This window comes from Cheilinus undulatus, linkage group 20 (assembly GCF_018320785.1).
Source record: "Cheilinus undulatus linkage group 20, ASM1832078v1, whole genome shotgun sequence".
In the NCBI taxonomy this organism is placed as follows: Eukaryota; Metazoa; Chordata; class Actinopteri; order Labriformes; family Labridae; genus Cheilinus; species Cheilinus undulatus.
In genome coordinates this window covers 17,645,739-17,673,517 of record NC_054884.1, presented here as the reverse complement: position 1 = coordinate 17,673,517, position 27,779 = coordinate 17,645,739, and the positions used below count along the sequence as shown (strand labels likewise).

General features: G+C 39.8%; 2 protein-coding genes across 4 annotated transcripts in view; both read right to left on the bottom strand.

The window, feature by feature from the left end:
* Positions 1-144: 144 nt before the first annotated feature.
* On the bottom strand, positions 145-19,231 carry LOC121528708 (putative protein MSS51 homolog, mitochondrial). Of its 2 annotated transcripts, none has more exons than XM_041816267.1 (7): positions 19,000-19,231; positions 13,492-13,669; positions 13,191-13,340; positions 9,941-10,065; positions 9,210-9,773; positions 1,489-1,582; positions 145-859 (listed from the first exon to the last, which is right to left on the bottom strand). In XM_041816267.1, exons 2-7 carry the CDS (start codon positions 13,647-13,649, stop codon positions 661-663), a joined length of 1,290 nt encoding a protein of 429 aa, XP_041672201.1. In that variant the 5' UTR covers positions 13,650-13,669; positions 19,000-19,231; the 3' UTR covers positions 145-660. The 2 variants fall into 2 exon arrangements, with proteins under 2 accessions (XP_041672201.1, XP_041672199.1); XM_041816265.1 differs by having other exon boundaries at positions 19,080-19,231.
* A 4,129-nt stretch (positions 19,232-23,360) lies between these two features.
* Positions 23,361-27,779, bottom strand: part of capn15 (calpain 15) — an 81,597-nt gene continuing 77,178 nt past the window's right edge. For both annotated transcript variants that reach the window (XM_041815389.1, XM_041815388.1), the window contains exon 12: positions 23,361-25,883. In XM_041815389.1, coding sequence (XP_041671323.1) covers positions 25,706-25,883 — 178 coding nt within the window. In that variant the 3' untranslated portion in view covers positions 23,361-25,705. The remainder of the gene's footprint in view (positions 25,884-27,779) is intronic.

The window sequence follows — 27,779 nt, the reverse complement described above, 5'->3', positions numbered from 1 at the left end:
CCAGCTGTCATTGGGCGAGAGGCAAATACACCCTGGACTGGTCACCTGTCGATCACAGGGCGTAGGTTATCCAAAGAAAATCTGAGATAATTCTGTGGTGACCACTGCATTGTTTAGGCACAAAAACAATCAGAAACACAAAAATAAAGAAGAAAAGAAAACCTGTATTTCAGTCATAATTCAGACAATGTGGCTTTAGCATGCATGCTAATGGTACCATGTGCCATATTAGTATGCATGAGATCTGATCATGCATTTAATGTGCGACATGGGAATATTTTTACCCCCAGAGCAATTAAAAGAAAACCTTCAGATGATGAAAAAAAAAACTAATTTTGGTCTCATTAAATATGTACACCCATGACCCTTTATATCAAATAGCCATGTCACCTCAGGGTGCCAACAGAGTACAGAGCTTCGTCCTCACTGCTGCCCTGAGGTGCCATCAGGCTAAATAATGGGTGATGATTGATTTCTGTGTTAAATCTAGGAAGGTACTTGCTTCAGCATTGAAAGAATGTGGTATGTAGTGAAGATTTGTCAGCTACAAAAGTCCACAAAGGGGTCCAGGAGGTCCAAAACTTATGTTTTGAAATCACTACATTACAATGGAGGACTTGGGGAACTCCAAACTGGTTTCACTGTCCTCATGTCAGCCTCTTAAATGTCCGGCAGAGGCTCCTCTTGAGGCAGCAGTCCTTGGAAGCGGATGTAGTGAGAGTTGCAGTAGACAGGGTTTTTATTGGGGCAGGCTTGGACCTGCTCTGGTTTCTGTGAGGTGAACGGATTAGGTCCACTGTCCTTAATGTGCATCTCCAACTCCAGCAGAATCTGAAGTGAATACTTGAGCTCCATCTCGCTGTTTGGAGACAAAGAAAAGAGCCCAAGAATCAATTAACAAGGTCTGTTAAGTTTTATTGTTCTTAGACTGAGGGGAGATGAAACAACTGTGCAGGGGCTTATTTTTAACATAAAAAAAAACAAGTTTAGACTTTGCTTTATCATCAAGTTTTAGTCCACAGGGGGATTTTTTTGTGATTGCCTGGAGCAGAAGAAATAATTTTGTTCTTTAGTTTGGCCTTTGTGCAAACAGAAAAGTGATATTTGCCACCAGAGGGATGGAGTGTGAAAGGAGTGGTGTGATCTGCGGCATGGGTAACGATAACTGCACTGAGACTGAAGACTGAGATGATGAGGTCAGAAAGGTGAGGAGCAGGGAGACCACTGATAATTTATGGAAGCAACACAATTATGTCATTTTATCTAAAACATTTCAGCAGAAGGGGGGAGAGGAGTAATGTGTCTTTTGTCTTGGGTGTTTCCTTTTTCAAAGAGTTCTGGATGGCAGAAGGTAAAGTTGAGATAATGAGTCCCTCTAGCACAAAGAAGTTAAAATATTTACCGTCTCTCAAAGGGGCTGGAATGTTATTATTAAACTATAAAATAAGGAAGAGTTGTATATTTTGAATTTAAAGTCTAATTACTAACCTGTACATAGTGAAGAAAGAGGGGATGTTATAATCTCTGAGTAGTAGCAGGGTGGGCAGCCAACCTTCTACCAGACCCTGGTTAGCATGGAACCCTGGGTAAAAAAACAAAAAAAGCAAAGGGGTAATATGCAACACTCTAAACATTAATATAGCTGACATGAAATATACCCTAACTAAATATACTGTTAAGGAAAAACTTTTTTATATGAATGAAGCCAAACTCCTTTCGGGTTTGTTTTTCTCAGCTCTGTGCTTACATGGACAGGATACAACTTCCTTAAACATGTTAATATATCACTTGTGCATTTTTCTGTCTTTTTTCATATGATCCCCTCCCTTTTTAATAATTAGCCCTGCCACCATATGGGAGAAGAGACAGCCTGCCCAATAAGGGATACTGTCAAATTTGGCTCTTTGGTCAGGCAGGGTTGAGTAACACTGCTCTGCAGAATGAATGGGCACAAATTCCCTCAAAAACACTTAAAAATCTTGTGGAAAGAAAGAGGGGCGTCTGTTATAGCTGCTTAAGGGGAGACCAAGTCCATAATGTTATGAAAGTTCATGTATTTGAATACAATGCCATCACGGTCCTTACTGGTGTAATGGTCAAGCAAGCAAACACCTTTGTCCTTATAGTGTATGTGCACTTGCTCTGCTAAGTTAAATATGATCCTCTCATGGGTTTTAGAGCTCAGTCAGCACCATTGATACTGACTGACATGTATTTAATCAGGGTGGTTTATTTACAAGAAACGTCCCTTGCAACAAAATTGATAGCTAAATAATCAGTTAAATGGCATTGACATTAAAAAACAGTGAAGCTGTCTCCCTCTTTGTAAGCAGTGAGAGACAGAGGAAGACGTCAGGTCTTCACCCCAGTGATTGAATGATTGACACAGATTACATTTGATCACTTTCCAGCTGTTACTTTCTCTTGGTGGCTGGCTTTCCTTGTAGACCTTTATTTGACATTGTCTATCTTTTTAAAAACAAGCTGTGAAGCTCATTAAAACACTTCTGCTGGACTAGAGAAAACTTCACCAGCACGACAGCAGCTGGAGTTTAAGGACAGTCTCAGACAAGTGCAGTGGTCAGACTGGATCTACGCTGCGCTGGTTATATAATCCTGCAACATATGAACTGACAGATGTCACTTTGCCCTGACTTAGGTTTATATCAGTCATTAGTACATTTTTCTCTGAGTAGCACGACCTTCAACCAGATGACTGCCACCATAGCAGCAAATACTATAAATCCATCCAGCTTAAGTGTCCTTGAATGAGACAAAAGCAAGACAGCGGCAAACAGAGCATTTCCCAGCACTGATCAAAAATGTCTTATGTTATTAGTTCACAATGTAATCAGAGATTAGATTCCAATCATTATTAATGAGGAGTTATGCATGTGAGAAATATGATAGGGAGGTATGAATTTATTAAAGTTTCAGCTGTTCTAGGGGTCGTGTACTGGCCTCGTTTGTTTCAGGGGTTCATAGCATGCCACAGAGACATGTAAGGACCTGTGATACTGATGGGATCATGTTATCCACCTTCTAGCCACCACGTCTTCCCAATAAACTTTTGCAGAAAGAAGGGGGTTTAGATCTAAAAAATGCATGCAGTGATACAACCATCCCCGAGGTTACACTTCTCATCATGATGAAACATTCAACAGCATTTAGACAAGCAGACCTTCAGGAGATAAGGTGACGAAGAGACATTACAATCTGGCTTGTAATGGTTGCAGTAATTGCCTGGCTTGAGAACAATTTTTGAGCCATATGGTGAATAAAGATGGTGTTAATGGTGATGGACTGTCTTTTTTCCTAGTGTGGATTAATATAATTTAGAATGATGAAAATGCAGAATAGTGCATTGATAATAAAAAGCTGTCTGGACGTTGTGTTTGTGAGAGTGCCTGTTTCAGGTGTCTATGTATGGATGACATTGTTTGGCCCATATCCATTTCCTCTGTGACAGCTGGCATTTGTCTTCCATCTTTTACTCTCCGAGGTTAATTGACCAGATTCACACAGCAGCCAATTTCTTCTGGCACCCGTGGTAGAGAGCTCAAATGCTGATATAATGTCATATTATGGCGTTTACCCTTCGAAGACCCTGCATGTACATATGAGGGAGTTAGATCTTGGCTTTCCTGCAAAATAGTAATAATTTTTGCTCTCAGTTTTTTAAGATAATTGTGCAAAATGTCCAGTGAAGTTATATGTTTGAAGTTGGAGAATTTGCTGGGAAATTTTAAGGAATTTCCATAGAAATTTTGGGGAATTTTTAAGGACTTTTTAAGTGTTTTTAAGGACATTTTTTTAGTACGTTTGCCTATTTTGGAGAGTTGAATTTGATGTTTTTGGGGGAAATTTACTGTTACATTGTCTGGCATTATCATGGGAATTTTGGAAATTTGTTAGAATGTTTTGGGGAATTTGTTTAGACATTTTCAGGAATTTTCAAAATCACAAATTTGGGAAATGTGTTTGGAATCGTTTTATTGGAATTTAGTTTGAGGTTTTTGTGGTGGTGGGGTGGGTTGGTTACTCTGACTAGTGCTTTCTACTTCATTTTTTTAAGGCAGCTTGCTATTCACTATTTTTTGGATTAATGAATGGCTATTGATGTATTGATGTATGGCTATTCCTAATCTTCCATTATAGCAGGTTAAATTTTAAGAAAAACAAGACCGTCAGCAACCCTACACCAGCAGCTAGCATTAGCATTTGACCACTTCCTAGCCACCAATACAGGTTTGAGTCATATAAGTTAGCTAACTCAGCAAACCAAGAGTTATATTAGCAAGCTAATAGGTGTATTAGCTTGCAAAGAATTACATAAGCAAGCTAATGGTTCTTATCGTTCATTTATGGTTGTGTTAGCTAGCCCACATTCATGCTAGCCAGCAAACTAGACTTATCATTTAACACATTAGCCAAGCAATGGTGAGGAACTACCATTTGTTGTTGTCTAATTGGCTAGTAGTTTTCAAAGTTGCTCTTATTTGTACCTTTAAGTGATATCTTTATGCAGTAGCCTACTTGGAAATAGTAGTGCTTATAGTCCCCTCTGATTTCCGTGTGCGTTGCCCCTTCAAACAGGATGCACTTGGGGAAGCTAGGCTGTATAGAGCCACAGACTAGTATAGCTGTTTTGTGTAATTAAGTAAGTTGAAGGTGGCTCAATTTTCTTCTATATGGAAAGTTTTTGAAGCATTTTATTTTTAACCTAGAAAGCTTCTGTGTTTGGCTTCTTCTTCACATACTTTGCAATGCTAGCTTCAGCTACCAATACATAATTTTCCATCTCAGTGTATCTGGTATCAGTGTTTTGGTCTGGGGTCATTATCAGAGAAAAAAGGAAGTAACTCAGCCCAAACTGAACTAAAATTAGCTATTTGACTCAAGTAATGATCACGTGCCTTTTACTGTGGCTACGAGGGGATACTCTTATGAGCCGGAGCACACAGACGAAAGAAATAGAGCAAGAGAAACTGTAGTGGAGACTAGTTAGCTTACCTGGTGTTGTAGGAGTGAAAACAGTTAGCCCATGCCCACTGTTAGCCCATGCTACTGTTGTCATGAGTGGGACTTCACAGCACTTCTCCAGTACATTTCTGATTGAGGATAGTAGCTTAGAGACGACTGCAGCCTGCATCACTCCCCATCCAGAGTTCCCTGCCTGATGAATATTAATGTTTACTGACCCTCTTCAACTTCCTGAAGATAAACTGGAGAAACTGACCTCGTGCAGAAGAGCTGAACAGGAATTTGTCATCGAGGTAAGTTAATGGCTGTTGCTTTATTTCTCAAATTTCTGGAAATTTGACAAGCTACAGTTGGCATGATCTGTTCACTTTATGAAAACATTGTGTCGGCTTTTGAAGTGGAAAACTCAGCTGAAATAACCAGTTTTAGTTTAGTATTGGGTTGATTTGGTGTTGTTTTCTCTGACAAAGCCTGAAGACCCAAACAGCTGTTGAGATACACTGAGGTGGAAGGGCACGTAGCCGACAGCTGAAGCTCGCATTGCAAAATAGTGCCAAACACAGAGGCTTTCTGAGTGAAAAGTAAAACACATCAAAAATGTTCCATATAGCATTTAATTGAGGTAACAATGTTTTTTTGGTCTATTTTTAACCTTAAACTCGCTCAAGCTGATGGCCCTACTATTGCCAAGTACCCTATACAACCCAACTTCAAAAATACATGAATATCTCTTTAAAATATGGTTTGGGTTGCACAAAATTACATGGATTTTAGAAATGCATAAATAAGAAAACAAACCTGGAACACAGAAAAATGAAACAGCATCCAAGCTTCTACTCTTGCTGCCTTTGATATATGGTAAATGTCCCTTTTTCATTGCTTTCTAACCTATTCCTCTCAAACTCCTGTTCTCCTGCTGACTTTCACACACTGTCCTTTATTATTCCTCTCGTCATGCTTCCTGCTCCCCAATCACTTAAACAGTGTCATAATGCAGCGCTCTGCCAGCTTTGCAGCATGAAACGCAGCCAGGCACTCAGGCAGTTTACTCACAGGATGACTGATTCCTGTATATTTAGCTCCAATGGAGTCTGCAGTGATAACTGAGCCGGGAGTTACAGGTCCGAGTGGGTGGGGGGCTTTACTGCTACTTTACAGGTTAAAGGGTCAAAGAACTGATTTGGTGCGAGAGCTTAGGAGGGTGTAGGGTTATAGTGCAGCTTTAATGAGGAGGTTGTCAGTGAAAGTGGACAAAGAAAACAGAAGATGTCAACAGGCTGGTTGTCATGTATATTACCCCTGAACATGCACTCTTAAGCAAAATCTAAGTTTAAATAGAGCATTGATGATTGTTTTACATATTTGATTCACATGAATAAGGCTAACAGTTTTTTTTTTTTTAGAGTGAAACTGGGGGAACTGGACCCCGCATTATGCTGAGTCCAGCAATCACAAGCCAAACTGTTTCCCAGCTGCTCCCATTTATCACCCAAATCCCCAATAAAAACCCCCTCCTAACTAATGAATAGGCCAGATCTCAGAGTTGCACATCTCCCACTGGCTCTGTTCTCTGAAAGGGCTAATTGTCAAATGGGCAGAAAAGGGAGACAAGTCACCACTCCTCCAAGACAGCTGACCACTTAAGCTGAGCAGTTTCTATTTATAGCCACAGCAATCAAACTGTTCTTTACTGGCTGATTTAAGGGTGTTTGGAGGGGAAAGACAACTTTCTACAGAGGCAGAGGATGACCATGCTTGCTATTCTATTTTCTTATTCTATGCTAATTTTACACTTCTGTGATGGTGATCGCCGCAACTGGAGGTATTGTTTTTTCAAGCTGGACATCAATCCGTGAATACGTACGCCTGTGCCATTCATGTTAACATGATGTCTCAAGAATGCTTTGAAGGTTTTCTTTTAACTTTGCATAAATGTCCACTCGGACACAAGAATAAACTGATTATGAAGGTCATAGGTCAAGATCATTAGGCCTCATGTCCATGCCTGACTTGTTCGCACAATATCTCAATAATACTTTGAGGTATTTTTTCCCCCTAAACTATCCATTCTGGCTCAAGCATTTATGTATAATGTTTTGGAGGTCATACATCAGAGGTCAAGGTCATTGAGCCTCATGTCCATCCTTTGCTTTTAATGTGGTAGTTCAGGATCATTTTGAGGGATTTTCTTCAAATTATGCAGACACCCATTTTAGATATAAAATGTTCAATTTATGATATTATTGAAACCTTTGGATCCAGGGATAGGGATAAAGAACAGGCCTAGCCGAACAGGGGGTCAGCAAAATTATGGTTTGTTTTGAAGTTAATCTGTGATAGCTATATTTTATTTCTAACCTGAATTATAACCACTTCTAACAAAGAAACAAATAATAATTTGCTTTTACTATTGCTATGGTAACTTTTTTTTATATGTAAACCCCTTTTCTTAAAATGGAATTAACTTTTAATTGGTAATGTAAACAATGTGCATGCTGAATTTAATTATTAGTAAAGTAATGTCAGACTTCATAGCTAAGCCATGATGTACAAAAACATCAGGATGCATGAAGTAAAGCAGAAGAAACTGAGCCAAATCAAATAGAAAATGATTACAGAATTTTTATAAAAGGTAAAACAACATGTAAAAATTGCCAAAAAGTAGAAAATGTGGGTTAGAAGTGACAACAGGAATGGACAAAAATGGGCCAAACACATCAAAAATTGATTAAGTGTGGCAAAAAGAGGGAAGAAGCAGCATAGGTTAACAATGGCAAAAAAATGGGCAAAAATTGGATGAAAGTTCCACAAAGAAGTGGCAAAATGGACAAAATGGGTTTAAAGGGGCAAATATGTGTTAGAAGAGGCAAAAAATTGTGAAATGGGCAAAAAATAGGTATCAGCATAAAAAATGTGACAAAATAGGGCAAAAAGCAGCAGAAGTAGTTCAGAATTGAAAGAAAGAGGCATAAAAATGGCAAAAATTGGATAAAAGTGATGTTTGCCAATCAAGGGCAAAATAAGGAAAAACAGGGCACAAAGTGTCAGAAAGGGGTTAAAAATTGCAAAGAAAAAGTGGTTTAAAACAACAAAATGTAGATAAAATTGCCAAAAAGAAGTGGCAACATTGTAAAAACCATTGTGGTAAAGGAGTGAAAAAAGAGGGCAAGAACCAGCAGAAATTGGTTAAAAATGAAAGAAACGGTCAAAAAGTATCAAAAAAAATTTGGATAAGAGTGGCAATAAAAGGGGCAAACCTGGTAAAAATTGGCAACAAAAGGGCAAAAATTGATATAAAAAAAGTGGAAGAAATTGATAAAAGTGTCAAAAAAAAGGGGCCAATGTGGGCACAAAGGGGCAAAAATGCATAAAGTGGCAAAAAGAAGTGGTAAAAATGTTGAAGAAGTGCGGAAAAGGGGTCAAAAAGCAGAATAAAATGATTCCAATATCAGGACCTGGTAATAGCTTGATACACTTTCCTGCATCAAAATGAGGGAACTGTTAGCCAGGATGTTAGCACCAATGCTCCATAGATCACAACTGGGGAGGGCCCATTCTCTGGTTTTTCAAGGGCCCAGTCAACTCTGTAGGCAGGCTTGCCTACCACACTGACTGTTTCCCTCCTACAACTAAACCTGGCTTTAAAAAAAAAAATGCTTGGAGTACAAAAGAGAACCGGAATGCTTCTGGCATCAAAAATGATCTTTCTTACATATTTTTAAATTGATCTCATATTTTAATCTAGTTTTAATATGACACAATTAGTCTGTTTAATGGATTTTAAAAATTATTTTGATATATTTTAATAGTTTCCTTTAAGGACCTCTTCATTATAAGTGGTAAAGTAGTGAGGTTTAACATCCTAAGACCCTGCATGTACATATGAAAACATCACTTTGGCTTTTCTACAACATAGTGATCAGTTCTGTTTGTAGAATTTTGTAGATAATTTTCCAGAATATCCATTGCAGTTAAACTAATTTGCTTACATTGTTGGGAGAATTCTGTTGAAACTTTGTAATTTTCATGGAAATTTTGGGGGATATGTTAGTATATGTTTGAGAGTTTTACTTGGAGTTTGGACGTAATTCACCTTGAATTTTTTTTTTTTTTTTTTTTTTTTTTGGCATTTTCATGGGAATCCTGGAAAACTGGATGCACGGAGGAATTTTCCTGGAAAATATCAGGCATTTGTCCATGTTTGGGTGTCAGTTGTATGTACATACCAGGGTGAAATCCAACCACCAAGTCTGGCTTGGCTGCCTGCCCTTTTTCAAGAACTTCCTCCCAGAACTGGTGGTAGAGACCTTTGTAGGCGCTGATGTAGACCTTCTGCCTGGGACCAAATGCAGTTAGCGGGGGTCTCATGATAGGACCGTCCACTACCTCTGGTCCCACCATGACAATCTCAATGCCCTGGTGTCCAGGGAACATTTTGCTCAGTTCGTCAAAGTCTGTCAGTCTGGCTCCCATGGTCTCATTGTGGGACGCTCCTGCTAGGTGAATAGTGAGCGGTGTGGCATATGGGTCAAGGCTAAATTGTTGCATGGCCATCCCAACTGTAAGAACCCGAGAGAGGAACTCGCTCTGAATCCGCCATAAAGATTCCTTGAGGTCAGAGTCATCCGGCCTTGGCCTGCACGCGTTTTTCCAAAGGGTCTCCATGTTGGTTCCAGACAAGATGGTGTCCAAACGAGGTGAGAGGTCCCCTTGCATAGAAAGCCAGTCGTCCCAGTTCTTCACCTCAGCAGTGGACTTTGACCAGTTTTCAGTGGGGAATGGGAGGCCTCCTGCGGACAGTACAACAACTACATTCAATCTACATGAACAAAGGGCACAAATGGATTTTGTCTGGAACATTTATGTGGTTTGACACATCGTCACTGTGAGTTGACATTTTAGTTTTATGTAGCTATGATGGCATTTTCATTTCAGAAATTCCTTTGCAGTTTCTCACCAGTGAACATCAGCCACTCCACAAGTCTGTCGATGGCAACCAGGCGCAGCTTCTTGCAGACCTTTTTATGCAGAGGCCAGTCCTTTTTCTGACAGTCCTTGGTGCAGTAGTACACATTCAAACATCTGTGAGAGGAGAATGGAAGATAAAAGTCAAACTGAATAGTAGCAGAGAGGGAAACTGAATGTTAGACACAATATCACTGTGACTGCTATTTATACAAAAGGTCCTGAGATGGCAAATAAATTTCTTGTTTTGTCAGTCTATCAGAGGTGGGACAAGGGCATTAACTCACATGTCACAAGCAAGCGTCAAGCCTTTGGTCACAAGTCCCAGGGTCAAGTCTCAAGTGAAAAGAGGCAAGTCTCAACTCAGAGTCAAGTCCTGGATAAAGACAAGAAAATCCTGAGTCCTGAATAAAGGAAGGCTGATGTTTTTGGTCTCAGGTTGCAAGTCTAGACCCAAGTAAGGACAGGCAAATACAGAGAAGTCAAGTCCAAAGTAAGTTTCATGTTCTAAATTAAGTCCCAATAATAGACAGGGAAGTCCTGTTTCATGTCCCAAATACAAACAGGTAAGTACCGTATCAAGTCCAGAGTAAAGACAGGTAAGCCCAGGGTCAAGTCCTGGGTAAAGACAGCAAAGTCTGGAGCCAAGTCCTGAGTGATAACAGGCAAGTCTCAAGTCAAGTCCAAAGTAAGTCTCAAGTCTTTGGTCACAAGTTTTGGTATGTAGCCAAAGCTAAGCTACAATCACATAATTGGCTGCATCATAGAAAACTACATAAAGAAGCAGAGGAAGTCATCTTCATAATTAAACCATTAACTAGCATGTGTAATCCAAAGACCGCAGAAAATATTGGACCAAACCACAGTGACATCAGCCACTTTGGTTTCACAAGGAGGCTTTTGAAGCCAATTTGTGGCAGCCTCCATATTGCAAATGCTGACTAAAACTAATTTCAGATCAGATAAGAAACGGACAAAGAAGAGGAGCTGTGGGGGACCATAAGCCTCCTGACAAACAGCCACTCTGTCCCGGTAAGCAGTCGTAACAGTGCTAGTAATGTATAACTTCATATTCTTCTTGAACCCTTAGAGCTCACAGCTATTTTTTCACCATTGAGCCTCGCCTGGACTTCTTGTCTTAAAAAGCTTGTAAACCATTAACCCTGTGGTGCACAGTCAAGCTCTAAACATAATTTTCTTCAGGACAACATAGGCTTTAGGAATATGTGTGCTGCAGCAATGTCACTTGGTTTTTAAAAAAGTTATGGGACTATAAAGACAAAAGAAAACACTATACAGAAATTTAAACTAAAAAAATAATTCTGTGACAAAAAGTCTTCAAAATATTCACAATCTTACAAAGTCCTTGCGCTTTTGAGAATTTGAGTCATAATTTAAAGTGCAGTGACTGAGGGACACGTCACGGCCTCTCTGTGTTAATTTCTCTCTATTATGAGTCATTCAAACTCTCTCCTTCATTTTCTAAGTCTTTGCACGTACTGTTCAGCAATGCATGATGTGACAACAGAACAGCTTCCTGTTGGTTGTCACAGTCACAATGCATTCCGGGATACAAGCAGACAATATCGTGGCAGGCTAACTGGCTAACTGCAGGAATGATCCAAAAATGGATTAAAAATTGATGAAAAGGCATCCAATATCAGAGTTGCTGGTGTGGATTTAATCTTGAAAGAATCCAGAAAGTCAGTCAAATTCCAGGCTAACTAGAAAAGCTCTGTAAGAGCTACGAATGCAGGAATGCAAAATTAGAAAGGCACAATCGAGAGCTTTCAGAGGAAAAAAAACAAAGTGCCTACGACTTGTGGTTGAAAAGTTGCCAATCAATTTACAAGGGGTATGAGCTCTAAGGGTTAAACCAAAATGGACATATACAAAAATTCACCCTTTATTTAGAGTGTGCTTTACTGAAGCAGGCTGCAAGCATCATTATATCTGCTTTAAAAATAGACATTATAACAGGGGTTGTGTATGAGACTTCAAGCACCTCTGCCACCAGCCTCAAGTGGTCACTCAAGGAACTGCAGTTTATCACTTTTGCATTGGCTTCATTTGTCAGCACCTGACTTTGCTGCACGGTCTAAACTGATATAAACATTGTCTTACATTCATAAATACATTTGACCTTCAGTTGCATACTTGTGACAATGAGGAAACATTCTGCCCTGTTTCAGATGGCAGCTGGCAGCAGAGCTGGAATTTATGGCTGATTATACGACCTCTTAGAGTGGACATTGGCTTCAGTGTTGACAAACTGTTACGAGGTGAGGTAATGTGCGGGATTAGGGGTCTGACAGCCAGTCGGTGCCATGGGGAGCTATTACTGAGGCGTAGCTACATTTAAATAAAATCATTTATCGATCAACATGATCGGTCAGATTACACTTGCGGCTCTCTATTGCTCCTAAGAAACTCTGCTCAGACAAAGTGAGAGAATCTGGTTACTTTAAAGGTCAAATATGAATAAGATACACTGAATGTAATAAAGGACAATTAAATCAGAATAAGAGTTGAAGTCTTGATTGAAAGTCATGACATGAAACTGTTAGACTTCCTCCGATGTCAGATGTCATGAGGGTTTTCCTTGTCAGCAGTTCAGTTTTGTGTCCGCTAAGTTTTCTGAGAGAGGCACTGGCAGCTGAGAATTTCCAAGGGAATGCACATGGAAGACAGCATGTGAGTGTGACTCAGAGAAAGATGGTGAGAAAGGGAAGGAGAAGCAGAAAGCCAGGAGAAAAATGAGACACAAAACCTACGAGATGCTGAGAATATGCAGCATGCTATAAAATCTACTCTTTGAATAAGCCCTTCTAAATGAAATTATGAAACTGTATTAACCTTCTCTTTATAATCTGCAGACTGGCAGAGACATGAATCACCATCAGGAGACTTTGCTATATTTGCCTTTGGCCAAAGTCCACCTTTGTAGAGCTGTCCTCACCTTGGTGACCCAGAATTCTGGCCACTGATACAACAGCACCTGGTAATGCTTCACACATGACAGCTATTGGGCAACAATGCCAAGGCAGAGTCCTGACTGGGTGATAACAGAGGAACCAGAGAGCAATTTAGGTTTCAGTTCCCTAAAATATTTTGGTAGTCAGTTGTGATTATTGTTAATCTGAGTTAATGCGAGAATAATACCAATCATTCATCCTGGAGCACCTTTTTAACCATGCTCATTGGTTGTTGGTGCAGTCAGTCAGTTGTGTCTTTGCACTCACTTCACACAGCGCTTCAGCGTCTGTCCCTCAGTGAGATGCTCGGGGAGTTTGTTGCAGCTGGTGCAGAACTTGAAAGTCTCCTCCATCTTTTGGAACAACTCCTTGTAGTTGCGGAATGAGATCCCTTTTGCTTTTCCCTCAAGGGCAGCCCTGTTAGAAGCACACTCTTTATTTACTAAACCTGATGCAGAATCAAGAAATGAAGACACTCAAATCAGACACAAGGGGGGCTTTTACAAAGCATTCAAAAAGTATTAACAACATATACTACATTGAGCTAATATTTATCAGCAGTTTTTACCTGTACTCTCCGTAGTCAGTCATGTTGAGCTTGTTCAGAATAACCTTTGAAAGCCCGGGTACATTGGAGTCCAGAGCGTAAAAGCCTGACTGGTCAGAGAAGACGCTGTCAGTGCCTGGAGCGTAGGATTGTGGGAGTGCTGGGATTTGTGACGCCATGTTGTGGCCTTCAATTTCTCCTTGAAAAGAAAGGAGAAATACAAAAATGTGATGTTGAACTGTTATGTAAATCTAAGTGTCCTTGAAATCACTGCTAGAGTGATGTGCAGCCATACAACATGACATATGTATTCTTCACCAGCCACATTATTAGGTACACCTTTTTCAACTGCTTATTAACACATTATCTAATCAGCCAATCACATGACAGCAGCCAATACAGTAAGGCATGTAGAAATGGCCAAGCCAAGCATCAGAACTGTGATTAAAATAGTACTGGTACACTCCTGATCAAAATTTTACGACCAGAGCTTTAAAATGCAAAAAGAACAAATGGGAGTGAGACAAAAAAAATTGAGTAAGCAATTTATTAAAAACAACAATTAAACTGAAATAGGCTGTTCATCAGCTGATCAAAAGTTTAAGACCACAGCCTTTAAAATCCACAATCTGTGCACAAATGTGTCTTCAATGTCATTTTCTGTCAGGTATTCACACTGTCATGACCTCCTGATGGCAAAGGCAAAAAAGCTTTCTGTCTTTGAACGTGGTCGGACTGTTGAGCTGCATAAGCAAGGCCTTTAGCAACGCGCCATCGCTGTTGAGGTTGGACACAGTAAGACAGTCATTTTGAATTTCTTAAAAGATCCTGAGGGTTATGGAGCAAAAAAGTCAAGTGGTAGACCCAAAAAAATTTCACTGGCCCTGAGCCAGAGGATCCAATTGAATGTCCATCAAGACACGGGACGATCCCCGACCTCGAAGTATAAATGGACTAGTGTTACTAGGGGTACTAGTTTTATGAGTCAGATGATGGTTGAACTTGTGGACAAGTAATTCTAGTTCGAGTGAATATTTTGCTGCCATTACTACACTACAATACTACTAAATGGAAGAAAGTATTCAGCTACCTGAATACCGGATGAAAGTACTCAGCAGCCTGACCATTACACCAACATGGACTGTAATGACATTGAATTCAAGTACATGTACTCATGTGCCCCCCCCACCCACAGCTACAAGCATGCAGCTGCTCAGCAATGAGAACCCGTTCCATGGAGCCACCACAGCTGCTGTACAATTTATTTGCTTCCGTCAATGCAGATTTTTGCCGACTTTTGCGCACCATACGAGTCGTTGACCCAGCTCAGTGATTTTACATGGTCTTTGGCTCAGTCGTCTTCCATTTTCTAATAATATCACTCACAGCTGACTGTGGAATATCCAGCAGGGTTGAAATTTCATGAACTGTCTATTGCAAAGGTGGCGTCCATCACAGGTGAAGTCACTGAGCTCTTCAGAACGACCCATTCGGTATCACACGTTTGCTAATGGAGACTGCATGGCTAGGTGCTTGATTTAATTCAATAATAAACACTTGGCAAAATACAGCGTACTAGTAGTATTATCATAACTAGTCATATTAGTAGAGTCCAAAGTTCCACCAAACAAATAGCTAGTAGTACTTGATTTAGTACTAATACTAATATGATTCAAATAATCAAATCCCTGGAGCATTGATGTTGTTGACAACAAATCTGAAAAGCCTAGAGATGTTTTTGTGTGAAAATATGAGTAGATGAGCAGTTTGTGAAATACTCATACCAGCCTGTCTTGTTACCGACAAGCACAGCACATTCAATGTCACTTTATCTGCAGCAATGTGATTTTCTGATATTTAAGTAGCAGGAGAATGTATGTATATCAAGACAAAATTTATACAACAGCTTCTTTGATCATTTCCAATATCTGTAAAATTTTGACAGTATTTTAAATTGTTATAATGCCTTTTACAGTTCAGTAAATCCCTTTAAGCCATGGCCTTCTATCTGCCCCCAACCTGGAGCAACACACCCGATCAATGTGGCCCTCAGTGACATTTTTAAAATCCACTGGTTTACTAGTCTGAGCTGTACATGACAGAGCATACACACACCTCATGAACACACCAACCACCAGGTCAGACTGACAAATGAGAAGAAGCAGAGCAGAGAAAGGGTGGAAGGACACAGAGTCCTAAGCCTTACTGAGATATCTGTGCCATGCAACCTGACCACCAAGAAAAGCACGGCTGCACTGACACAACAAAGATTTAACTGCTACGAGAAGACTCCAGACAGAGTTTGAAATGCAACCCTTGATAATGCATCAGCACTGCCAGGAGCTATTTCAGAACCAATGATAGCACTTTAAAGTTATATACAAACACACAATCAGACCCATTTCCATTTTTCTATCATTATCTTTATTAAATCAAACACCTAGCCATGCAGCCTCTATCTGCAATGTCTGTGATACAAAGTTGGTCGTTCTGAAGAGCTTGATGTCTTCAAGTGTGGTTCTGTGATAGATGCCACCTTTGCAATGAGACAGTTTGGGAAATTTTGTCTTTAGTGGATACTCCACAGTCAACAGCAAGTGATATCTTTAGACAGTGGAAGCGTTCAGGAACAACAGCATCTTACCCACAAAGCGGAAGACCACATAAAATCACAGAGCAGGGGCAAGGAATAAAAAAAAGTGCTAAAACATAATCATAAAAATCCAGAAAGGTTAAACACAACAAACTATAAAATGTTTTAAAATGAAATGAAATGAATAGAAAAACCAGTGGTGAAATTAGGAACATGCATCTATTTATTCATATCAGCTAAAGCAAGCTAAATTATAAAAGATAAGACCTTTATTAAGTTAAATTGATAAAAAATATTTTTTTTTATTAATGCTATGATAAATCATAAAACAGGCCTCAGGTATTTCAGCCATATATGTTTTGTTTTTTTAGATAAAAGGGGATTAAAAGAGCCTCCCCACTGCTCAGGTCCTTAGATACATTTTTTTAGAATATTTAAAATGTAAAAATCCATTGAAGAAGACATGACTCATCCTCCTATTGATTTAAAGTGCTATAAAACCAGGGGCAAAAAAATAACTGCTTGAAACAAAAACATTAAAATCACAGCTATGAGTGTCAGTAAAAATCTGTACAGAGTCGCTGGTAAAATTGCAGTAAAGTAAGTAGGAAACCAAAAGTTAAAAACCAAAAACCTGACCTGCAAAACCCAATTACAAAAAATTTAATAACACCAACAAAACAGGATAAAGCTTGTCCTCCATGAAAACCCCCAGCTGACATAGCAAAGGCTAAAGCTAATAAAATACATTAGCTGCTTTAGCTATGTTAACTTTGTTGAGTATGTGTGCTATGTGGTGAATGTAGCTTTAGACAGTACACCAATATATGGTTTTGCAAATCTTTTAAACTCATATTTTATTTGAGTAAAAAAGCTACAAAAGCTTATGTAGCTAAAGCTAACAAAGGTAGGTAAGCTATGTTAGCTGCTATGGTTGCTAAAGCCGGCTTAGCTTTGTTTTCTATGTAGCAAGTGTTAATTTTGGCAGCTATTTTTCATTTTAGTCTTAGTCTTTAGATGAAATGTCTTTTAGTTTTATACCCATTTTAGTCTAGATTTAGTTGACGAAAACACAAAAACATTTTAGGCTAGTTTTAGTCCATAAAAAGTCCTAACATTTTAGTCTTTACTTTTAGTCCAAGCATTTATTTTCTTGCCTAAATCTGATACCAAATTATGGTTTGTGTGTTCTGTGCACTCTGTCAAACCTGGGGTCCCTGCTTTCTACAGTCAGCTGAGAAGCAGAATAGCTAGAGAAGCATTGTTTGTTGACAGATTTACCCACAGTGGAGAAATATCACAGATTTTAAATGTCCGACAAAAGCTAAATTACAGTTTAGTCTAGTTTTAATCATCCTGACAAAAACTAAATTACAGTTTAGTCTAGTTTTAGTCATCCTGACAAAAACTAAACTTACTTTTTGTCAGTTTAAGTCAATAAAGCTAATGTAGCTTAATTGGCGTATGTAGTAACATTAATTGCATAGGTAGTGTAGCTCTGCTAGCTGTAGCTAAAGCTAACAAATCTATGGCAAGCCACTGTTCGCATGACTATTTCTAAAACATATCTTAATATAACTTGATCCCGGACCTGTGACCTTTTTTCCTGTTTTATTTATGAAATGTTGCTTAGTCTGTAATGTTTGCTATATGGTTATTTCATGAATGTAACTGTCAGACCAGAAAAAATGTCTAAAATGGGAAATACGTCACTTCCATCCTTACAGAGGCGCCGTCTCACAGTAGTGATCTGCAAGAGGGGGGCATTTGCTACAGTCTGCAGCCAGACTCCTCTCATTTATAGGAGCGCTTGTGGCACTTCACCCTGCAACTCCATTACAACAAGAATCTGGACACCCCCTAGAGTCTACCCCAGTTGCAATGCATCTTGGGAAATTTCCCATTTTGCTCGGTTTGCAGTTTGTGTCTGGAAAATCCCCAATTAAAGGACCAAGTGCCCTCAGTACCTCACCTATCTTTCCATTCCAGTAAGAATCAGGACACCCTATCCCAGATTCAAAAGTGGGGGCAGGGTGAGGTGGATGTGGCCATTTATGTACTGGGACTGCGCCCAAGTGAGCTTCCATCTGCACATTTTCAGTCCTGACAAGGATTGGTTTTACATCGAGTGATAGTGAAGCTGAAAAAGTGTATTTATCCCTGTCTTATTCTGTATGTGTTTAACTTCCCCTAGAATACAAGCTAAAACCCAGCTGTAAATTACACCCCCCCCCCCCTCTCTACGACACTCACTTTGACCCTGCTGACAGAAACACTCATGACAAAAGGATCACCTAAATCTCAGACAAGCTTCAAGAGTTGCATCATCATACCTCTGCTCTGAAGAAAAAAACCTCCCACCCTGTGTTACCCCTTGCATGTCATGATTTATTTACTTGAGGAAAAATAAGAGGGGAGGGAAATACGATCATCAAATGGGGGCACACACATGCAGACACTCCTTTCTATGGCTCATATGTCTCCTTCAGTCTTTCTTTAGATTTTATTGGAAGTTAACAACCTGTGATTGGTTGTTAAAACTCTTTAATAGTTATTTTTAGTTTAAAATATCTACCTGCCTTTAACAGTCTAATTCTAGGCCTTAAAGAGTCTGTACAGGCTAAAAACTTCAAATAAAGGCTTAACTTTATCACACTGACACACTCCAGTTTCACATGGCAAAAAATTCTTCCAGTCCAATTTTAGCCACTCCGTATCTTTCAATTTCATACCAAGTGTTGCTGGGAAACGATTTAGCGTTATCATGTCTGCAGACTAAAATTGAAAGGCCTATATCTAATTAGTTCCCTGGTATCTGCAGAGAAGCAGAGGTTGGAAATGAACAGATTTCCCAGGAGAGGGCAGGTTTCTGACACTTTAGTTTCCAGCATGCTAAGTTCCTTCACAGGCATTATCACATTTTCACCCTGGCTCACCATGCACTGAGAAGAAGAAGGAGAAGACTCAAAGTGTGTCGCAACACCGAAGACGTGGTGGGATATTTTAGCAGCCGTACCTTTGGTTCCAGAGGAGCAGAGTGCCTTCTAGGTGTTCCTCGCTTTTCTTGCTTCAGGAGAAGAAAGAAGTGATTGACAGCTCCTGATGCAGGAGTCCTACACGGTGTCTCTTCTGGGGTCAACGCCAGAGTGTTTGGGAGACTGGCCCAGGGCTAAGGGGAGATAGTGTGAGGTTAGAGGAGGAGGTGGGGGCAAGTGAGAGGTAGATGGACGGAACAGGGAGGGGGGGAAGATAGGATGGAAGGACATTTTTAGAAAGCGGAGCGTGGGGTGGAGAGAAGGGAGGAGAGGTGTGGAAACAGAAGGCAGGCAAATAAACAATGATATCAGAGGAATATATTCTAGAAAAACATGCTCATTTTGGTGAGAAGAGGGCACTCAGGGGAGCAGAGAGGGAATTTACAAGCTGTGAAATGAAGAGCAAAGAGGACCTGATGATAAAAACACCATAAAGTGGATCACTGGAATCAATAAAAGTGCTGTTAACACTTGGACCAGTGAGAGAAAAACGCTTTGGCATGTAAATATAGCCTATTTTAAAGATTAATTAGGGGATTTTGTGCCTTTATTTAAGAGAAAGAACGATGAATAGAGAGGGGGGATCAGAAAGACAGACATTGGGGAGTGACATGCAGGAAAGGAGCCACCAAACAATTGGAACCCTTTATTAATCACTTTTAGGCCCAGGATATTTTGGAGTAAAAGTACTTAATTTTGGAGCATTTTCAGTTCTCCTGCTCACTGCAATTTAAGCTCAGTTTCAATAACAGTCTGCAGTTTTGCTCGCTAGCTGTGCGAGTCATCTGCAAATACATATTTACTGGAGTTATTTGACAAATTTAAACAAATTGAGTTGAAGCCTATCAAGATCTCTGTTGCTGTGAGGGAGCTAGTACACAGCCAAAGCATCCAAGAGCTGAGATCACTGCATCATCGCACTAATGTGATTAGCAGCGTGTCTGTCTTTCTGTCTGCCTTGATTCGCACGCCACACCGTTCTCCAACTCTCCTTGACACCTCTCAGAAGACTTTTTGCATGTACTGCTTCGAAACCGGTGCCAAAAACATTCTGTACAGATTTTTGAAAATTGTCCCCGAGCCCCATCATGTCACTTCCCCGTGTGTAACACATACGCTCCGCTACCATGCCAAAGAGTAGACGGCCTTCACTCTCAAACACGCATGCTAAAAGACAGAAACTACACTGCACACATGGGTCTGGTTTCTCTTTATAACTGAAAGAGAAAGCTGAAAAACAACTGGACTTTGCTGAATAAAGAAAATTTATTTGGCATGCCTGGATGGGATGATACACCTGCTCCATGATCCCTGATAGAAGTAAGCTCTCTCCAAAGCACTTCTCCGTGCTCTTATTAAACAAGAGAACAAGTCATTATTGTGTTGTAGGCCAGTCATGGCAAACATACTGGCGCACAGAGACGCTGAGCCATTGTGAAGTTATTTGGGGAAAAAAACAGCCCTTTCTGTGTAAATTGGCCTTATTGAATTAAATATCTAATGAGGATGGTAACAGCAGAGTGTTGAAAGAGTGAAGATGAGTCCACTGTCTGTGAGAGCCCATGAAAGTGCCCTGAAGTTTTTATAATGCATGAACTTTCCAGAGATCAGGAAACAATTCCACCTCTGTATGACTTTATGTGATGTGTAATGTGTTTTTATGATGTGTAAATAAGGTCAGTAAATATTACTTTGACATTGCTATTACTTAGCCTTAACCAGGAGTTAAATCAGTCTGAGACCCCCAGCTGCTGTTTTTATCCATGTGTGGCACAGTTCTGCATGACGAGGATGTGAGTGAGGGGGTTGTTTTCTTAAAGTTTTCCTTCATTAAGGGAGGAAACTTTGTCAAGGTGGTGCTTAAATGATCACAGTAAAATTAGCATTCCTTCATAGATACACTGTTGTTCTGAATACTTAACATGGATGTCAGAATCTGTGGGACTGGACAAACGTGCTGCAGGAGTGGGCAGTAATGGTCAGCGGGAGTGGGATTATGAAAAGGGTCCCACGCAGAGCTCTAGTCAAAGTAAAAAAAGGAAGAAATGAAATGCATATTCATAGGTTTTCTTTTTCAATGCAACTCTTAGTAAAGGTTTAAATCTACTGAAGATGTCGATACAAATTAAGAATTTCTTTAAGTAAATGATAGAAGTAGAATTTGTATTTAACAAAAGTATGTAGCCCAATATGAAACTCAACTCAAACAACTGTTTGATTACTTGCTGATGCTGAAAACCAAAGAGGTGAAGGTAAACAGCTAAGGCTTAGGCCTAATGTACATCTACACTTGAGGACAAAATCATTAGCCTTCTGATGACAATTTCAGTTTTCTCAAATAATCCCAAGTGCTGTGGAGAGTTTTGAACACAGCTTTTCCAAACATCCTAGTTTTATTTTGGATACTGAAATGATTTTACTTTGCACACAGAATCATTATTTCACTAAAACCAAAAACTTCCAGGGTCAAAATTATTAGCCCCCTTTAGAACTGACCTTTGAGTTGAGCAATAACAAAAAGCACTGTTTGTCAATGACATGCCTTAACTTTGCAATGCTCAAAGCTTGTAAAATCAAGTTAAAACCGTGGGTTATTTCTCAGTTTACACACAGTATAAAAGCCTCAGAAAGGGTTTAGGCTGTCACTTGAGAAGGCACCATGCCAAAACCAAAAGAAATCAGTTTAGACTTGAGAAAAAAGAATTGTTGATGCTCACAAAGCAGGAGGATACACAAAGTTATCATAGCGTTTTCAAGTGTCAAGAACTGTAGTGAGAAGTAAAATCAAGAAATTCAATGAGAGCCACACAGTCCAGAACAAGCCTGGCAGAGGAAGGAAGAGACAGATTTCAAAGACCCTGGAAAGAAAACTAGTGTGAGATGTGTCTAAAAACCCCAGAATAACTGCCAAGACTTGTGAATGACTTAGCCAAGTCAGGAATTGTGAAGAAGACCATCACTAGAGCGCTGCACAGGAATGGACTGGAAGGTTACAGACCAAGAAAAAATCCCCTTTAGCAGAAGAGACACCTTCAAGCCAGACTGAAGTATGCTAAGGACAACTTGGAGAAGGGTTATGAATACTGGAAGCACATCCTTTGGTAACCTTATGAAACTAAACAAGAGCTCTTCAGCCACTGAGATGTTGGTGATGTTTGGAGAAAGAAGGGAGGGGCGTGTCATCCAAAGAACCCTGTCCCCACAGTGAAACGTGGTGATGGGATGATTATGCTGTGGGGATACTTCAGTGCATCTGGAACTGGAAACCTTGTCAAGGTGGAAGGAACCATGAAGAAAGGAGGATATGTGGAGATTTTGAAAGAAAACCTGAAGCAGTCAGCATCAAAACATACATCGCTCCTGGAAAGCTACAACAAACAACTGCAGGCTAATATCCAGAAAAAAAAGGAGACACTATTGACTTTAGTGCCAGGGAGGTTAATAATTTTAAGCCTGGTAGTTTTTGTGGAATATTTTCATTTCTGTGTGCAAAGTAAAATCATTTCAGCATCCAAAATAAAACTAGGATGTTTGGAAAAACTGTGTTAGAAACTCTCCACTCTGTTTTACAGCACTTGGGAAATATTTTAGAAAAACTGAAATTGTCATGGGGGATAATAATTTTGTCCTCAAGTGTAGTGCATAGAAATCTTTGAGGGATTTTCTTCAATCTTTGCAAAAAAAGTTCATCCTGACTCAAAGATAATCTAATTCATTTGTTAAAGTCATAGTTCAAAGGGCAAGGTCATGTACTATTCTTGCTTGTGAACACAATATCTCAAAATTTTCTCATGTTCATCTCTTGCGTATGAGTTTTCACACGGCCGCAGATATCCCCCCTCATGTCTTCCTGTCACAACACTGTACTTTCACTGTCATACTTTACAGACGCATATAATCACCAGGTGGTAGTACTAGTACATTAATTGTGACATTTAGATAGTAAAAATGACAAATTTTGATTCTTAATTTAAAAAAATTTATTTGGTCCATTGGAACCTGAGATTGAAAACATACATATTTTTATACACATATATTCCCCCAGAGAAAAGATCAATAAAATATATATCACATTCATCAGAGTTCCATTTTATCAGCATTAGGGTTTCTTTTTTTTGTTTCTGCTTTCATACTTTCATTTCTTTTTACAATTTTTAAAATGGTCAGTTTATTATTTTTTTCCATTATTAGAGTTCATGTGGCTTAAGTTTGCCATCTGTACAATTTACAAGAAACAGAAACCAGACACAGAAGAAGGAGAGAAAAGGCGCTGTGGGTTCACTGATCGCTCCATGACCAGCTGTTTTTTTTTTTTTTTTCCACCTGGCTGCAGCCTCTTCAAAACAGCAGGGGGCGCCCAAGACGCACAGAAGAGTCACCAACACAACTTCACAGAAGAGGAGAAGGTTCATAGGACACCAGCGAGAGCCAAAACGGACACAAATGAAGTATAAAAACAGAAAAATCTCATGTAAATGTAAAGTGATCCAGCAGTGACACTGAATTCTGAGGTGCCTTGTCATTGCAGGTGTTTCAGTGCAGGTTTCTTGTCAGACATAATCCACAAAATATCACATTCCTGTATCTGTCATTCAGTATTTGACAATATGCATCAGACTAAACAGACCTGCAATTCACTTACACAAATAAATTAGGTCGACAGCAGCTCAGCTGTGAACACGCACACAAAGGATATCTGAAAGTGGTTACTAAACATTTATGTCTCTTTGGAAAACATACTGTATGTACATTTTTAATAGAAACTGCTATAGTAGGTTTGATGAGTGCGTAAGACTGCAAACAAACAGCTAACAAAAGGGACAATACTCATGAGATAATGCATGTTCCAGCACTTGTTGACCTCAAGGTTAAGTCCTGAACTGAATCACCTCATTGGAAGTAAGTAAAAAAAAAAAAAAAAATCATTTATTTCTACCAGGCATGAGTCACAATGTGAGTGCTGCAGGGGTTTAGTTTGTTAGCTTTCAAGTTTTTCTCCACATAGAAGTGAGACATATGCTCTTTCATGACAATTCTCTCTCTCTCTGTCTTGCTTCAACAGTACCACATTCCCTTCTCTTTCATAAAACATGCATGTTTGGACTGATAGATTGATAAAAGATGGCTTTCTTTGACACAGGAGAAGAAAACAGGATCTTCGTCAAGAGCACTGATGAAACAATGCTGCTGATAAAACTACACAACCAAACTCCTTTTGGTGTCACAACATGTCTCATGGGTCCCTTCTTTCTCCTGATATGCGTGCAAGCAGCCTGACTAAACACTAATTTGTTATTACAAGAAGATAGCGCTAATGTGCTGTCGGTGTATCCTTATGGGAGGGTGAAGCAGACGCTGGCGCTGCACCCGAGCAAACAAAAAAAAAGAAAAAAACAGTCCCTGACCTCCAGCAGCTCATCTTAAGAGCTCCCTCATGGCAAAGTGAGTGTTCAAAAAGCAACCCTCAAAGTGTAAACCGACAACTGTTTAAAATGTAAGGAACACACGAATACTCACTGACCTTCAAGTACCAAAACAAGAGTGCAACAAGCAGCATTAACTCATTCTTTATAACATCTAGAGGTGGAGAAGTTGCTCTCCATGTGTGGCTTTATGGGTGACAATAAACCAAAATGTGAGTAAATTCAGCACACTGTGCCTGAGGGGGAAAACCACGAACCTGGTCAAGTAATGCCTCGCCTGGAGCGTTTAGACTCCAAACTGAGGCTGAGTGAAAATGAATTTAAGAGCAACATAGTGGGGAAAGAAAAAATGATTGTTAGTGAATCAAAGCGTGCAGGTGGGAATTCTATTATGTGCCTGTTTTTCTGAATGACAACACCGCAGCAAAAAGCAAAAAGATGCTACAACAGCTGTCTGGGTAACATTAGCTTCCAGATTAGCATGACTCCAGCTAACTTTACACATCCTGGGTTTGGTCCTGAGCTAAAGGAGGGGCTGGACATCACTGCAGTGGAGACAAAAGACTGATAGTGCACAGTAAAATATGAATGATGGCTTTTCTATGACCTCAAAAACACAAATATGGAAAAGACTGCAACAAGGGTGATGTATAAACAAGTAAGACTGACATGTGTTTGTAATAAAAAAAAAAAAAAGACATTTGAAATTGGCTCATTTAAGTACCGAGATACTTCCCCCTCAAGTCTCCTGCTTTGTAAGCTGTATTTGTGGATATTATAGGGTTAAATGTCTGATCCTCGCAGGTGATTGGCTCGATGATAATGGGCCAGAAAAATGGCTCAGTAGTTACGGCACTCCACCCTGTTTTAAAGCAGGGGATGACATCTGTTCCACGTACAGCGCTCGTACCAAAAAAACATCCGAAACTTTAAGTAGTCTAAGCTGGGTGAAAAACGTTCCTCCTGCTTCCCTCATTTCATCCAGACATGGCACATCCACTTGGCAAGGGAGAGATCTTGCAAGGTCGGATGAAAGCTTTAGCATTTATTGAGCATTACAGCACAGGAATTCTCCATAGTGCTTTACATTCAGGTGTGTATCATCCACACACTCCCTCGCCTCGTTTTCCAGTGGTCTGACACTTTATTGGACTAGAGTCTGCATGTGAGGAAGTGGGCGGTGGTCATAGTGGCCGGGGTCTGTGCAGGCCGTCAATGTCCGGTGTGAGCTGGGGGCTGTGTGTGGCCTTGGTGGGGGTCCAGTCTCCCAGTGAGGCCTGGGCTGCTTTGCGGTGAGCCAGGCGGTGGGTGATGGAGAAGCCGGCGTTTCCTTCCAGCTGGGAAAGCACCACCAGTACCTGCCTGCAGGGGGAGACAGAGAGTGAACGAACACATCAGTGGAGTAGAGAAAGTTTTAGACCTTTTTATTTTCATTTAAGGAAGATCTGAACAAGCAGAGAGGAAATATGCTCTTTTCTTGGTTGTGATTTGCATATGGTGTAGTGACAGAATGTATTAAAAAGCTTCATTATATGTCTTTATTGAAAAAGCAGGCCTTTCAAAGCACAAATAATTTGATTTTTAGTCCTTCCCTTAACTTTAAAGTGAAAATACCACATTTTTCTTTATTGATGAACCAGTAGATAGAATGGAAAATCAGGGGAATAGGCAGGGGAATGATTACAGGAAATAAAGCCAGGGTGAGAGTGGAACCCAGGCTGCCTGCTTTGAGGACTGCAGGATCTGAATATGAGGCATGCAAACTAACTGCTTGGCCAACAAGCACCAAGGCCTGTGCACCAAGAGGGAGCACAAATCCTTTCTATTTTTATAAAATACATTTTTTTTTGTCAATTTCCTTCAATAAAAGCAATTTAAAACAGATGTAACAGGAAATAGAACTGTATGTTTGCATGCATAGTAAAGTCAAGGGGATAGCTTGAATAGGAGCATTTTGAAGCTAATAAGGTTAATCAGCAACTAGTTAGTACACTAACTGGGTATAAAAGAAGTGTTTTAAAGAGGTAGAGTCTCTGATGTAAAGATGAGCTGAGTTCACTAATCTGTGAAAAAACAGTGTCAAAAATTGTGGACATTTCAGAAAATTGTTCCACAATGTAAAACTGAAAATACTTTGAATTTCCCAGCATCCACAGTCCATAAAATTATCAAAAGATCCTGAGATTTTGGAGAAATCTCAATGTGCAAGGGACAAGGCTAAGGGCAATATTGAATACTCATGACTTTCAGGCCCTTAAAACAGGCATAATTCTGTACTGGAAATCACTGTATGGGCTCAGGAACACTTAGAGAATTCATAGTCTGCCAATACAGTTCCATCTGCCATCAAATGAAAGCAAAAGCTGTGTCATGCAAAGAAGAAGCCATATGTGAACACGATCCAGAAACGCTGCCATCTTCTTTGGGCTGACACAAAATGGAAAACTGTTCTGTGGTCAGTTGAATCAAAATTTGAATTTTTTGGGGGGAACCATGAAAGACTAAAGTGGAGAGGGACCATCCAGCTACTTATCAGCACACAGTTCAAAGCCTACATCTCTGATGGTTGCATTAGTGCCTTTGGCATGTGCAGCTTACACATCTGGAAAGGCACTATCAATGCTGAAGGGATATAGAGGATTTAGAGCAACATATGCACCCATCCAGACATGTTTCTTTTCGGGAAGGCCTTGCATATTTCAGCAAGACAATGCTGAACCAGCAAAGAAGACTGAGGACTGTCAAGCAGCTAAAAGCCAAAATCAGACAAGAATGGGACAACATTCCTCTCTAAAGACTCCAGAAACTGTTCTCCTCACTTCCCAGGCATTGACAGACTGTTTCTAGTAGAAGCCACAGAGTGGTAAACATGGCCCTGTCCCTACTTTTGTGAAATGTTTTGCTGCCATCAAATTCAAAAACAAAAACAAAAACAAAAACAAACACCCCTGTTGACCCGTAAATGATCCTTGCAAAGTTAAGTGTTGCCCTGATTTGGAAATGCCTCTTAGTCAGCATCATAAAAGCTTGGATTTTGCAGAAGAAATGTGATTAATCAGCTCTTTTATTGTAGCTTTGTTTCTAATTCAAGTTATTTTGGAACAAGATTAAGCAACATGGTGACAGGGAATCAGGAACTGAGAGAAAAAAAATCACACTTCTAGAGTGTTAAGCATTTGATTAGCTGTTAAATCCTTTTACCTAAGACCTGATTGTATAATAGTGATCAGGAACACTAGAAAATAAGACTGTGATGTT